This window comes from Microcaecilia unicolor, chromosome 5 (genome assembly GCF_901765095.1).
Source record: "Microcaecilia unicolor chromosome 5, aMicUni1.1, whole genome shotgun sequence".
NCBI lineage: Eukaryota > Metazoa > Chordata > Amphibia > Gymnophiona > Siphonopidae > Microcaecilia > Microcaecilia unicolor.
This window is the reverse complement of record NC_044035.1, coordinates 123,208,707-123,224,938: the sequence shown is the minus strand read 5'-3', so window position 1 is coordinate 123,224,938 and position 16,232 is coordinate 123,208,707. Positions and strand designations below refer to the sequence as shown.

The 16,232-nt window shown below is 42.7% G+C and overlaps 1 protein-coding gene across 2 annotated transcripts in view; it reads left to right on the top strand.

Annotated features, from left to right (window-relative positions):
- Window positions 1–16,232, top strand: part of ZCCHC24 (zinc finger CCHC-type containing 24) — a 303,396-nt gene that overhangs the window by 59,939 nt on the left and 227,225 nt on the right. For both annotated transcript variants that reach the window (XM_030203242.1, XM_030203244.1), the window contains exon 2: window positions 5,937–6,137. In XM_030203242.1, the coding sequence (XP_030059102.1) occupies window positions 5,937–6,137 (201 nt within the window). The remainder of the gene's footprint in view (window positions 1–5,936; window positions 6,138–16,232) is intronic.

Genomic DNA, 16,232 nt, shown 5'->3' with positions numbered 1-16,232 from the left:
AAAATTAGTCCAATAAAAAGATAACACTTTATTTCTGTTTTCTATTTTTATTTATTAACTCTCATTAACACAACTACCATACTACTTTATCTTAACTGAAAATAAAATTATTTTTTCTACCTTTATGGTCTGGCCACTTACTTTTTTTTCAATTGTGTTGGCCCCAGTTTCTAGTTTTTGCTTAAATCTCTTGCCAGGGTTTCCTGCCCATTTGCCATTTTTCTCTCCTCGTTTCCTTTCAGCTTTCTTTAATTTATTTTCTGCCTCTATCTAGATTTAGGGGCATGTTTACTAAGGCACGTTAGCGTTTTTAACGCACCTTTAAAGTTAAGGCGTGTTAAATGCTAACACACCAATACATTCCTATAGGCATATTAGCATTTGATGTGCATTAATCATTAACGTGTGTTAAAAACGCTAACGCGTCTATAGCACACCTTTGTAAACACAGGTATTAATTCTTCCTTCCATTACGTCACCAAAGGATCAGTCCATTCGTATGGTTATGTCCATCAACCAGCAGGCGGAGATAGAGGGCTTGTCTCTGCGCTTTCTGCCTGATTTTCAGGCTCTCTCCTCTTTGCAGGATTCTATTGCCCACTCTGTGGGAACTGGTACTTCTAGTTTACCCTTTTCCCTGGACTTTTAAACCAGGCCTTTTTGCTTAAAAGGCAACAGCTGGCTGATCAGCCTTGTGCTTCTCAGGAGGATCAACTGCCTAAAACGTAGAGTTTTGATCCTGTTAGATAGCATGAAGATTTTTCCCCCTCATCTCCACATGAGTCCGAGGGAGCCTTCTCATTTGCTTCTGAAACTCACCATGTGAGGGATGAGGATATGCCAGGAGCCGCGCGAGATGATCCATTGGTGGCCAGATTGTTCATTAAGGAGGAACTTTCCTTGCAAATTACTAAGGCTTTGGAGGTTCTTCATATTTTGCCTCCTTCAGGTCAGGGAACATCTGTGACCCCCTCCATAATGTCTGGAACTAAAAAGCCTGCCAAATCCTTTCATATTCATGAGGCCATGCATGAACTTATTTAGGCTCAATGGGATTCTCCAGAATCTAGCTTTGGCATGGTCAGGGCTATGGCTAAGCTTTACCTGATTCTTCCTACGGAGCTTGAACAGCTAGCTCTGCCTAAGGTAGATGCACTGATTATGGCAGTGACTGAAAAGACTACTATCCCGGTGAAAGGCAGTATAGCATTTAAGGAATGAATAACTGAAAAATGGAGACTATCGTAAAGTTATCTTTTCAGATTGTAACTCTGCTCTTGCAGGCAACTATTTGTGCCTCCTATGCTGTTAGGCCCTCCTTATTCTGGGCAGCTTGATATACCTCCTGACTTTATGCCCTCTCTGGAGGCAGGCTTGTCATATGTGGCGGATGCCCTCTATGACTTGTTGTGAGCCTTGGCTGACAACGGTTTCAGTTAGGAGGTGACTCTGGTTGAGTCATTGGTCTGCAGATATGGCCTCTAAATCTCGCTTGGCAAGATTTCCGTTCAGAGGGAAGTTACTTTTTGATCTGGGGGATTCTAAATCCCAGTGTTTACCCGAAGGTAGGCCTAAGTCAACCTTTAGATCTTCCAAGGCCCGGGTTAGAGAGGCAAGGCTTTATAGACCCAGTAAGACAGGTCCAAAGCCTCACTTTTCTCCAGATCAGTTTTCCTTTCGAGGGCCTAATAAAGCTCCCTCCTCTGGCTCTCGCTTCTCTCCCTCCTCAGTGCTGGTCACTCCTCGCCCGACAATGTGGGATGGTGTCTTTCCCTCATTTATGTGGAGTGGGTCCCGGATATTATAAGAGATGGTTAAAGGCTGGAATTGTGCTTCCCTATTGCAGATTGAAGATCTCTTCTTGGAATCCCTTGTCCACTTTGTAGTTGCTCTTGGTGCTCAGGGCAGTGCAGTCTGTCCCTCCTCAGGAGTGGGGAACTGGAAGGTATTCCATCTACTTTGTGGTCCCAAGGAAAGGTGGGACATTTTGTCCGGTGTTGGACCTCAAAGGAATCAACAGGTTGCTCAGACTGCAGCATTTTCAGATGGAGACGCTGAGATCTCTCATAGCCTTGGTCCAGCCAGGAGAGTATTCGGCATTCTTGGACCTCCAGGGCGCTTATTTTCAAATCCCTATCTGGCTGCCTCACAGGAGGTTTCTCCATGTTGCAGTTCTAGGGAGGCACTTTCAATTCCAGGCCGTGCTCTTCGGGCTTTCCATGGTGCCCCAAACCTTTTCCAAGGTCATAGTAGTGGTAGCTGCCTTCCTACAGAAGGAAGGGATTCAGGTTCATCCTTATCTGGAAAAATGGCTGATTTGGGCCCCTTCTGACCAGAAGAGCATTGCAGTAACCTCCAGGGTGGTGTCCCTCCTGACCTCTCTGGGCTGGGTGGTGAACTTCGACAAGAGTATCCTTACTCAAACTCTGGAATATCTAGGGGTCCGGTTTCATACCAAGCAAGGCATCCAGGGACAATGCGCAGACCTGCGCCTTTTTCAGTTGCCAAAGGGAGGCTGGATCTAAGGAGTGGATGCTGTAGTTCAGCCTTGGCCGGCAATGGAGCTGCTCTGTGTTTCTGCCATGGCCGATGATAGGCAAAACTCTCAAACGCATAGCTCTACACCCAGGCTACATGATTCCAGTGGCACTGGACTGGCCCAGGCATCCTTGGTACGTCTACAAATAGCTCACCCTCCCTTATACCTTCCCTTTCCAAGGGATCTATTACATTAGGGTCCAATTCTCATGGACGATCCCTCCTGCTTTGGTCTTATGGCCTGGCTCTTGAATGGGCTCGGCTCCAGAAGAAAGGATATGCAGAGGACAACATATCTACCTTGCTGCAGGCTCAGAAGAGATCCACATCTATGGCCTATGCCAGAGTTTGGAAAACCTTTGAGAGTTGGGTGAAGCAGCAAGGCATTTTATCCTGCAGGCTTCAGTGCCAGACATTCTGCCCTTTCTTCAGGATGGTTTAAAGCAGGTTTTAGCCCTGAATTCTTTGAAAGTTTAGGTAGCGGCCTTGGCTTGTTACATAACAACCTAAGAGTAGCCATACTGGGTCAGACCAGTGGTCCATCTAAACCGTTATCCTGTTTTCCAAACAGTGGCCAAGCCATGTTACAAGTACCTGGAAGAAACCCATTTGTCAGCAACATGCCATGCTACCAATCCTGGGGAAAGCAGTTATACAGTATTTCCCCATGTCTGTCTCAATAGCAGGCTATGGACTTTTCCTCCAGGAATTTGTCCAAACCTTTTTTAAACCCAGATACGCTAACCACTGTTACCACATCTTCCAGCAAAGAGTTCCAGAGCTTAACTATTTGTTGAGTGAAAAAATATTTCCTCTTATTTGTTTTAAAAATATTTCCATGTAACTTCCTCAAGTGTCCCCAAGTCTTTGTACTTTTGGAACGAGTAATAGATTGATTTACTTCTACTCATTCTACACCACTCAGGATTTTGTAGACCTCAATCCTATCTCCCCTCATCCATCTCTTTTCCAAGCTGAAGAGCCCTAATCTCGTTAGCCTTTCCTCATACGAGAGGAGTTCCATCCCCTTTATCATTTTGGTTGCTCGTCTTTGAGCCTTTTCTAATTCCACTATATATTTTTTGAGATACAGCCACCAGAACTGAACACAATACTCAAGGTGCAGTCACACCATGGAGCAATACAGAGGCATTATAGTATTTTCAGTCTATTTCACCATCCCTTTCCTAATACTTCCTAGCATCCTGTTTGCTTTTTTGGCCACTGCCACACATTGAGCAGATGATTTCAGCATATTATCTACAATGACACCTAGATCTTTTTTCTTGAGTGCTGACCCCCAAGGTGGGGGTAACTATGATTTGGATTATTCTTTCCAATGAGCATCACCTTGCATTTGTTCACATTAAATTTCATCTGCCATTTGGATGCCCAGTCTTCCAATTTCCTAAGGTCTTCCTGCAATATTTCACAGTCCGCACGTGTTTTAACAACCTTGAATAGTTCTGTATCATCTGCAAATCTGATCACCTCACTTGTTGTTCCGATTTCCATATCAATTATAAATGTGTTAAATAGTACCAGTCCCAGTACAGATCCCTGTGTCACTCTACTGTTCACCCTCCTCCATTGAGAGAAATGACCATTTAACCCTACCCTCTGTTTTCTGTCCAATAACCAATTCCTAATCCACACCAAAACCTTGTCTCCTATCCCATGACTCTTTAATTTTCTCAGGAGTCTCTCATGAGGAACTTTATCAAAAGCTTTCTGAAAATCTAGATACACTACATGAACCGTCTCACCTTTATCCACATGTTTATTCATGCCTTCAAAGAAATGAAGCAGATTGTTGAATCAAGACTTCCGTTCGCTGAACCCATGCTGACTCTGTCCCATTAAATGATGTTTGTCTACGTGTTCTGTGATTTTATTCTTTATAATAGTTTCCACTATTTTGCCCGGCATTTATGCTTGCCTCTGAGTAGGTATAATTGAAGACAGGGACTTAAAAAAAATCCATATGTATTCCTGTTATAAAACAGGAAACACACATACCGATATATTTTTTGGACCACCCAAACTGTGCACAGAACATAGCCTCTTTATCGTGAGCACCATGTAGCTTCTACATGTATGAATAATGGTTTGGAAAACTGGCATCAGTGTAGCACAGTTACACATGTAAAAGCTGCATTTTACAGGTGCGGAAGCCACTCAAGCTTTCTTAGATGACCTCAAGTATGTATCAATTGAAAGCCACATGAAAGAGAAGAAGCTCTCAGTTCAGAAGTCTAGTGGCTGTACAATATAATTTTGGGGCCCAATATTCAGCTGGTGGCGATCAACATTTTGCTGACCGCCACTGGTGTTAAACCCAGAAATTCAGTGTTCAGACACTGGCATTGAATTTTCGTGTTTCTGAAGCCAGTTAATGCATTGTTCATAGTTAAGATATTCATCACTTAACCAGCTATGGGTTACCACATAAAGATAGGACTGACTTTTATGCAGTTAACCTGACTGGTTAAGTGCCGACTCAGCCCCTGCAATGTGCCTCCAAAATAGCCGGTTTTAACTTCTGCGCTACCCAGTTATTTTCAGCAGCACTAACCAGTTAACAGGGCAGTTGAGAGAGAAAGCCAGGCCCGGGGCAAACAACCCTCCCCCCCCTGCTGGGTCTGCTTGCTTGTCTCCTCTCCTGTTTCACTCTGCTACACAGGTCCTTCTTCCTGCTGCATCCAAACAGGAAGTACTTCACACAGGAGGCGGGAGGAAGCAGGAAGAAGGACCTGTGGCCGGCAGAGCAGAGTTAACGCGATAGCGCGATAACTCTGCTCTGCGACACACAGGAGCAGGAGAGCCATGCCAGCGCCAGATGGGCCCCCTTGGAGGGCAGGCCCTGGGGAATTTTGCCCCCCCCCTGCCCCCCCTCTCAGCGGTCCTGCCCATTAAGCGCCACTGAAAATGAGTGATTAGCTCTGAATGGACAATTTAATCAGCCAGAAGCTGTTTCTGGCTGGTTAAATCATTTTGAATATCAACCCCATGGTGTTTAATTCCTCTAATATAGATACATTGAGAAATATTGTCATTAATGGATGCTGAGCTCCATATGGATTCTGTTTGGTTTTGCCCATTTATTTAATGCAAAGAAAGGAATGTAAAAAAGGGTAGGATTGCAAAATGGATATAAGATGTGCACCTTTACTCTGAAACTTTCTAATCCTTATAAACACATGTGTTTCAAACTTCACGGGCGAATGTGAGGGAGTTTTACATCTCTGTGCTGTGGAGATTCACACCCGGGCATTATCTCATAAACGCCTCTAACTTCCACATAATAGAAGCCTATTTCCCCCTATGCTGGCTTTCCCCTTCCCTTCCTTTGATTTATCATCTGAAGAGCTTTTCTTGATATGTTTTTTATTTTGCAGGTGCTGAGCAGCAGTCTTTATAAGAGTGCTTCACCTTACGGCTCCCTGAATAATATCGTGGATGGACTGAGCTCCTTGACAGAACATTTCTCTGACCTGTCGCTTTCCTCAGAATCCAGGAAGCCTAGCAAGAGACCACCTCCCAACTACCTGTGCCACCTGTGCTTCAACAAGGGACACTACATCAAAGACTGCCCACAGGTAAGCAACTCTCTGACCCTATTACCTACACATTTGTCTTGATTTGGGGCCGGATTTGCTAGTTTGCTTCTGTGTAGGGATGTGCAGCCAGAAAATTTTTTGTTTTGCGTCGTTTCCTAGGTCATTTCTGGAAATGTTCATTTCGATGCATGTGGGTAAGAGGAACCCGAATTATAGCTACGTCTTGCAAGGTTCCGCGTTAGGAGTTACGGATCAAGAAAGGGATCTGGGTGTCGTCGTCGATGATACGCTGAAACCTTCTGCTCAGTGTGCTGCTGCGGCTAGGAAAGCGAATAGAATGTTGGGTGTTATTAGGAAGGGTATGGAGTCCAGGTGTGCGGATGTTATAATGCCGTTGTATCGCTCCATGGTGCGACCGCACCTGGAGTATTGTGTTCAGTACTGGTCTCCGTATCTCAAAAAAGATATAGTAGAATTGGAAAAGGTACAGCGAAGGGCGACGAAAATGATAGTGGGGATGGGACAACTTTCCTATGAAGAGAGGCTGAGAAGGCTAGGGCTTTTCAGCTTGGAGAAGAGACGGCTGAGGGGAGATATGATAGAAGTGTATAAAATAATGAGTGGAATGGATCGGGTGGATGTGAAGCGACTGTTCACGCTATCCAAAAATACTAGGACTAGAGGGCATGAGTTGAAGCTACAGTGTGGTAAATTTAAAACGAATCGGAGAAAATTTTTCTTCACCCAACGTGTAATTAGACTCTGGAATTCATTGCCGGAGAACGTGGTACGGGCGGTTAGCTTGACGGAGTTTAAAAAGGGGTTAGATAGATTCCTAAAGGACAAGTCCATAGACCGCTATTAAATGGACTGGAAAAATTCCTCATTTTTAGGTATAACTTGTCTGGAATGTTTTTACGTTTGGGGAGCGTGCCAGGTGCCCTTGACCTGGATTGGCCACTGTCGGTGACAGGATGCTGGGCTAGATGGACCTTTGGTCTTTCCCAGTATGGCACTACTTATGTACTTATGTACTTATGATTGTTTTTGTGTGGTCATTTTTCTTTTGTCGTGGGAGCGAAGTTGTACAGTGCGCACTCTTTTGAGAGTGAGTGCGCTTTTTTCCCAATAGCATGCACATGCATGTGCTGTTCATACATGCACAGTGGTTTGGTACAGGGGTGTAGCCAAACCTCAATGTTTGGGAGGTCCAGAGCCCAAAGTGGGGGGGGGGGCTAGTTTGGCCCACCTCCCTACTGCAACCCCCGCCCTGCCACAATCCCACATACCTTGGCTGGCAGGGGGCTCTGACCCCACCAGCTGAAGCATTTCTCTAGCGCTGTTTTCTGCACATTGCCTTCCCCGCTTCCCCTTACATCACGTGCATGCTCAGTTTTAGTGAAACTGAGCAAGCACAAAGTTGCGCACATTCAGTTTCACTAAAACCAAGCATGCACGGGACGTGAGAGGAAGCAGGGCAGGCAATGGACACAGAACAGCGCTGGAGAAAGGCTTCAGCTGGCGGGGGTTGGGGACCCCTGCCAGCCAAACCAGGGGTGTCAGATCCAATGTGGGGGGGACCCAGGCCCCCCATAGCTATGTGCACATATGCAACAGAGCACACACTCTTTTGAAAGAGTGCTTACTATTATTGGTAAACAAAAAGACATGAAATTTTATGATTTTCCTGCTCATTGTCAGGTTTTAACAACATATGATATGCCGTTTGACATTTCCCATCTCATTGCAAATGAGTCAACCAGAAAAAAAAGCACCAAGGGCCTCCAAGATTGGGTAAACATCAAACCTTAAATGAGGTACCCAATATGGGTCATGTTTTGGCATAACTACCTGCATCAGGCATCAGCCTTTGTGATACACCTTGGGTGAGATATTGTAAAGTGCCTTAAATAGGACAATCGGAACATGAATTAGTGATTACTTCTGTCGAATCATGCTGATTCCTGCAAGTGTGTGGTGCACACTGATGCTGGTGATGTCTGTATGTAGTAAATAGGTCCTATCGTGTAAAATGGAACCTGTGGTAAATGACACACATGAATACACTTTAGCATGTGCTAACATGGCAGTGCATTTTAGTAAATCTTATGTAGTGAAAGAGAACCAGTCCATTCCCACGGAAGAACAACAGAAGCCAAACAAGAAAGGGAATCGCCACAAGTCTTCTTTGGCTTCAGTAAATCTTTTGTGCCTAAACAGTATGCTTTAGCTGGTTGTGAAGTGATAAGATATTTCTGAGTTAAAATAAGGAAGTGAAAAATATGTTGTTCAAGGATTGACCTGCAAATCTAGAAGCATGAATGTTTTACACCCGTATTGGGCTGCTGTTGTTGATGCTCTTGTTGAGTTGAAACCCTGAAGAAATGTCAAAGGGCCTGGCTTGTGGATTTCAACTTTAAACCAGTGGTGCTGCCGAACATTTATTTTAGGAAATAAAATTGAACATGTCTGCAAGATTTTACTGCAATGGTTTGATTTTTTTTTTCCTTTGCATGTTCATTAACTGTTGCAGTAAGCAGGAAAAAGGAGGAAATAAGAAAGTCATTGTTGTGACATCTGAGCGGTGAAAGATTACAGGCCACAGAATCAAAGGACATGTCTAATATGTTATCTGGTCAAAACCATGCAGCTTTTACATGCATGATAATTTAGCCCTGTCTGTGTGGAGAACTCAATTCCTTTCAGATTTTTGGGGTTATTTTTTGCTCTTTCACATTAGCAGCACCAGGATATTTAAGATGCACTAAAAGAGATGGGCATCTACAGTAAATAATTCAGAAATTTAGCCTAGTCAGGGCCTGCTTGACCATTACATAGGTTAGGCAGTTGCGAAGTGTGGTATCTTCTGGAGGGAGGCATAGAGCAGCCGCACTCAAAAGCAAAACTTTGAGTCCTGACAGCCACACAAACTTAAAGAACCATCAGTGCATACTTTTACATTCTAGTACATTTTTCTAGTTTTATTTTAGGAGCGGGGCAATTATCAAAATCTTACGGGTGTGGAGGAAAAGCCTAGGGGCCTAAAGGTTGATTGAGGGGGTGCCAGGCTAAAGCATTACCTAGAGCACTAATACCCTTGCACCAGCCCTGTGCCTGGTTTTTACAATTCTTCTAACTGTAGACCGGCATCTTTAAAGCAACAGCAGCCAATGTAAAAACAAACTATTGATCATTTTCCTGACATGCAGATGTGTTCAGATTTAGTGACACCTACGGTACAACCATTTCTCTTCTTGCCATCTTCATGCTTCATCTTGATTCAACGATACAATGACTTGGAGTCTGAGGTAGAGTGTGAGTTACAAACTCAGGGCCTTATTTACTAATGTGTGATAACACGATTTAAAGCAAGTCATTTAACATAAACCCCATTGTTCTTTCTAGAGTCTATTTACTAACGTGGGGGTTCATCTTATAAAAGTTCTTTTATGGTTTATGCAACTATACAGGCATAAACTGCCTCCTATGAAATTAGCCCATGTGTAAAAGTACACATGTACTGTTACATGATTCAGGTGTAAGCATTTTTGGAGGTGGGTTTTGGGTAGATACATGATTTACACACGTGCATGCTTTGTCTGAGCAGTTCCACCTGCTGCTTCATTGTAGGCATAATTTTTGCAATTTTTCTGGGGTAATTTTATAGAGACACATGGGTACAGGGAAGATCCGTATTAAGCTAGTACAGCTCAACTCTGTTATAACATGGTGCTTGGGGGCCCAAAGAATTACATGGCGGTATAAACGGATTGCGTTAGATATTTCAACCCATTTTTTTGCACTCAACTTATACAGTACCTGCTATCAATTTCGCATGTGCATGACAAATGAAGTGCTAGAGAATAGCAATATTGTATATAAACCATGTTTCAATCTTTTTATTGAAAGGGAAACATAATGCACCCCATATTTATTCAAACAATGAGGATAAATGAGAGTCTCAAACCGCCATCTTGTCCATACAGAAAAGTATTTAAGCTGCCGATAATTAATTTTAAATGAGCTGTGACTCATCTAATCATACATAAGCCAATGAACCATAGAGTCTACTTTAAAGTGGTTCATTTTATGTTTAGAAAATGTTGAGGGTTGACTGTTTCATTGCATCTCTTTGCTTCTTTTTAGTGGTTTCAAATCAAGCGTTTTAACCGTAAAACTGAAATTGAATCTGCCTTTTCTGTTAAGAAATTTAAGTCCCGTTTGCAAACCTTGAAGCGCCTCTGTGATCTTAGGTGGTGGCTCAGGTTCCTCATCATCTTCAGTTGCATTCAGATCATGATTTTCGCCAGTAATGTTTTTGATTATTTCAATATCGGTCATGTGCTCATACGTAGTACACCTGTTACCACCATCTATCCAAGGTTCTATAGTGGCCCTACTCTCCCTATCAACGAATGCTTCCAGCACTCTTTCTGCATTGGCCATATCATTTGCTGGACTCCAGATTTGATTCTGTTGAGTGCAGCAATTTTTTCTTCTAAACTATACTTTTTACGTTTGTTTGAGGTTTCAGATGTTTCTTTAACCCAATGATTAAGGTATAAGATGGCGTGCTCTGCTCCAAGTGGGTGGAGATGGCTTTGGCGTTGTTGAGCTGTATTCTGTAAAGGGCACTCTGTGCAAAGCGCCTGTTATAGTAAACTAGCTTAGCACGCATTTCATGCCTAACTTTGGGCGTGAGCACTTATGCCTGCCAAAGGCTGGTGTAAATGCTGGTGCCTAGCTGATGGCAGTTAGATGCACAAATCCAGATATTCTATAACATCTTGCCTAATTTTTAGAAACTCCCCGGACCTGCCCATGCCCCTCCCATGGCATACTCCCTTTGGAGTTGCACGATATGAAACTGAGGCACACATGTTATAGAATAGAGTATAGGGCAGATCCACATGTAACTCCTAAATACTGCCAATGAAGTGCTTGTTAGCACCAATAATTGTTATCACATAATTAACCAATTCGTTTACATGCAGATCTGGGATCCACCCTCAAATGTGGATGCCCTATATAGAATTCGGGGGTAAATGCAGAATTTGCATCTATGTCTTTTAATCTGCATTATAGTAATCGACCACCAAGGTAGAGGAACAGAATCCACTACGAGCGTGACAGATCAGTCAAAGGAGTAGCGTGATCAGCAAAACTCATCTAATAATGTCAGGGAGTTGGAGGAAGTCATATACACTTTATTCCATAGTCATCATTTTTAAAGAGCGTCTTATCTATGGAGTAAAGTGTATATGACTTCTTCCATCTCCCTGGCATTATTGGATGAGTTTTGTGGATGATGCTACTCCTTTGTCTGATCTGTTTATCTGCATTAACAGATGTTACTACGTTAACACACATTTGTAATTGAGGCCTGCAGGTTGCAAAAGAATGAGCCTGTCGAGAAACATTAACCTAAAAATCAAATTGTTTGATAATATTGTAGATGAACTGACTGTTTTGAACTAAATCCTAACCCCGTGCCAAGGCAGCACAGGCCACGAATACGGCAAATAAATCCATGAATTCATAGCTTGACTGTGCTACATATAGATTATTTGTAGTAGGTTTAATATATTTCCTGATTCATTGGATCATTTTATGTCTGGTATCAGATTCTGTTGTATTTAATTATGCCCAAAAAGAAGTTCCTGGATTAAGGATGAAGTTTCAGATAGCAGCATTTGTACCCAAAGGTGATTTTCTTCTCACCTCTCAGTTACCAAACCACAGCAAAATGTGCTCCACTTAGAAAGCGTACAAGCATAATCATGAGCTTTTGGATAGCTTCAGATCTTTATTTTTTGACAACCATTCCTATCCCACTTTCTCTGCTGATGTGCCCTTAACAGTTGAAAAAATATTGATTTGATCCAGCTGTCTCTGATGTTCTGGACCTATCTGCAGAAAGGTGTAAGTCAAATAGATGAGTAAGGTCTTCCTCCAGTTCAAGAAACTGGCAACTATTTCACAGATTCATCAAGGTGGTTTGGCAATAAAATCCTCAGATCTGCATATCCACTTTTGACCTTTTTACATCACCCATGGATTTTGTCCTAAATGTTGGTGGATTTGTTCCTGCTTAGTAGATTTCTTGTAGACTCCAACTGGGCTGCAATTATTATTGTTATTCCCAGTTTGGAATAACATAACATTAGATTGTTTAACATGACATTATAGAACTCATCCAGAGAGATCATCATAACCAAAATCATAACAATTATGCAATGAACTGGGCATACTAACATAGTAATTTGGGGTGTTGAATTAATATAGAGGCCCTTTCACTATAGTACATAATGCACTTACCCCCGGATTCTTTAAACAATGACTAAAGTTGCTGGCATAAATTTGTGCACGTACCGATTTACGCACATGACTTAATTTCTTAACAAGCTAATCAGTGCTGGTATAATATTCTGTAAAGTGGTACATGTAAATTCTAATACACGCATCACAAAAGGGAGTATAGCAATGGGAAGGGTATGGGTGGGTTGTGGGCGTTTCTGAAAATTACATTCACTGTTCTAGAATACGCCTGAGCTGCACCTAAATTAGGTGGGCATTTACATCAGGTTTTAGTTGATGTAAATTGCCGCATCTAAATTTTAGACACAGGGACAGGCGCTACACTACGCATGTTCTATAAACCACACCTAACTTTAGGAGAGGATTATAGAATAGTGCTAAGTGCAGTTTTTTCAGCGTCGATTTTTTAGTTGCCATTTGTAGAATTTGATCCTTAACGTGTGGTTTACATTAAAAGAAACCAGGCTACCGTTTGACCACTTTAAGACTTTTTTTTAGTAGTTTCCCTGTTTCCATGCATTAAACTGTACATTACTGAATTTTTTAGTAATTTCTATTTCAGGGGGCATGACATGGGTGGAAAGTGAACATAAAGTATTAACCAGATTGCACGTTATACTTATCATGCACTAACTGTGGAGTGGAGGAATGGCCTAGTGGTTAGAGCACTGGTCTTGCAATCCAGAGGTGGCCGGTTCAAATCCCACTGCTGCTCTTCGTGATCTTGGGCAAGTCACTTAACCCTCCATTGCCTCAGGTATAAACTTAGATTGTGTGAGCCCTCCTGGGACAGAGAAATATCAAGAGTACCTGAATGTAACTCATGTTGAGCTGCTACTGAAAAAGGTGTGAGCAAAATCTAAATAAATAAAAAATAAATAACTGGTTAATGAACTCTTAGGACTAGATTCAGTAAATGGCACCCAACTGAAAAAATACACATTGAACGCTGTTCCATAAACAGCACTCTTGAGTTGGCACCATTTATAGAATAGTGCATGGCACCGAAATCCACACACAACTTTGGGCACGAGGATTTACACCAACTGAAACCTGGTGTAAATCCTCATGTGTAAATTGGGTGAGAATCCCCCCCCAATTCTGTAATATTGTGTGTATCTTTAGTGAACATCCCTGACCCTCCCATATCCCCCCCCCCCCCCCGCCCATGGCTAAATCCCCTTTTCAGTTACGCAAAAAAAGTTTTGTGTAGCATCTCTATAGAATAGCGCTTAGCAAGATGCGCCTACATCCAAATTGTTGCCTATTAATGTCAATAATTGATTGCTAATGCCCAATTATTGGCGCTAATTGTCTCGTTTCTCAAATTGCTTGTGCACATGCATCTTTGGACACCATATATAGAATCTGGGGGTTAATGTAGGATCATATCGCGCCTCCTAAATAGGAGGTGGTAAGTACTGCGCCATTAACACACGACCTGCAAGAAAGAATAGAGGGATCGCCCCCAAAAGGTGCCACATTAAATCTGGGCTTAGTGCATGGTAGAATCCTGCATTACAACACGTTAAGCCCAGATTCTAACGTCCTTTAGTAACAGGGTGCCATGATGTAAATAAAGGAGCAATAATTTGAGTTGTTTGCTTATTTTTGTTTTGGGTTTTTTTTTACTTTATTCTTTATTGCAAATTTTTGTCTGAGCATACAGATTCAATACAGGTATCCAATAGAACATTGAAACTCAGAGCAAATTTTACTACCCCATGCTCTTGTCCCCCTCTCCCCCATTCTTCAGAATTGCCAAAGAATCCCCTGTTCTCCCTAAGCAGTGGCATAGCCAGACCTGACATTTTGGGTGGGCCCAGAGCTAATATGGGTGGGCACTATGTATACAGGTACGAGTAGTGTTTCATGGGATATTACAAAATAATGCCTTAGAGTGCCCTTGATGAAGGATTTCTAACTAAATAATCTGCCCAACAGTTGTCCTGTGTCAACATAAACTGCATACATACTTTATGGAGCACCACCATTTAAAAAATTTCTATCCTGCACTATCCCACAATTTAGGCAATTACTAGACAAACAGAACTTAAACCTGACCAGACATAAGTCTACTATAATGGCAAACATCCTAACATCACAGTATCCTGCAAAATAATTAAAACAATGGCACGTATGCCTGATTAAACTGTGTTAAAACCACCTTTTCTAAAACTTTAGATAAAAATAGCAAATTGGCCTAAAATATTTAGCAGATCTATCATAGTCCACAGCTAAGATGTTTTCTCTTACAGTTTTCCATTGAAAAAAAAGTGTATTAAAATTCTGGTAGGACCTCAGTAATAGCAACATTGTCAAAATCCCTTCCCTGTCAGATTCTTTGTGAGGTAACATTAAATCTTATGAAGCTTCTTAGAGCCTATATAGCAACCCTTAACACCACCAATTCTGAACACACAAATATGAATAACAATACCTTTAAAAAGGCAGCAGTGAATATATACAACAGCAATATATGACCCATTTTAAAAGCCAAACAGATATAAGTCCCCACACAAAGTAAATGCTAGAACACAGAACAACTCTAGTCTAGACAATTACAGAAAAAGGATCAAAAATTAGAAATTGTCCTCCAGCCCAGCATCAGCCCCAGAGATGCCAAGTTACCCAGTTCCAGGCTGGAAATTTTGGGACAGTCCTGGATTTCTGCCCTCTCCATGCTGTTGAATTATGGGACTCGAAGCACTCAAAGGGCACTACAAATCCCACATTGTTTTGGGATATAAGTTCAAAAGGGAAAAGGAAATGGGACTTGATATACCGCCTTTCTGAGTTTTTCTTTTTGCAACTACATTCAAAGTGGTTTACATATATTCAGGTACTTATTTTGTACCAGGGGCAATGGAGGGTTAAGTGACTTGCCCAGAGTCACAAGGAGCTGCCCCAAAATCTCCAGCCTGGAACTGGATAAATTGACATCTCTGCAGTCCTGCCCTTCCCTACGCTTCATACCCCAGTATCAGCCCTGCCCTTGTCTACCCCTTTCCCCATCCCTCCTTGTAGCTCGACATCAGCCCTGTCCCCCCCCACCCCCCCAGCTTAGCATCAGATCTCCTCTACCTACTCCTCATAGTCTGGAAACAGTCCTGCCCTTCTCTCCCCCTTCCCCCATAATCTAACATCTCCTCTTCCCTTCCCAATCACCCACCCCCACCCAGAAGCCCAACATAAAATATATATATATTTTTAACCTGGCCACTGCAGAACTCAGACTCACCCAGAAGACTACCACCATTAAATATAAAACTGTTTTTCCTTTTTTAACCTGAGTCCACTCCAATGCAGAGTTTCCTGTACAGAGATTTCAAAGAAGTCTACAGGCACCAATCAGTGAGCACATGGTGCAATGTTGGGGAGAAGGCCCAATTTTGGCTCCTTGCAGTGGCAGATATTGGCCATGGCTGGGGGAGAGTAGGCTTCAATTCAAAGCAGCTACTAACTCACTCCTGGTGTCTGGGGCTGGAGGATAATAAGTGCCCAGATTTTCCCAGCTGCACAGGGCTGCTAAGTTCAAGGCAGCACCAGCCTCTGGGACTTCCAACTTCCTGACTTTGCCCGCAGGTTTGGGGGCTCACTGTGACCTGACCCGTGCAGGATCGATGTGTGCACCGCAGGGGCAGTCAAGCTTCTGTCCCTGAACAAACAGTGAAGGAATTAAGCTTCAGTGAGTGAGCAGTGAAAGAAAGGAACTGCCTGCCTGCCTGCAATTGCTGTAGCCATGGGGAACGGAGGCGGAGCAACCGACGGAGTTAAGCCTCCTTAAGAGCACAGGAAGGAGCGAAGCCCAACTCC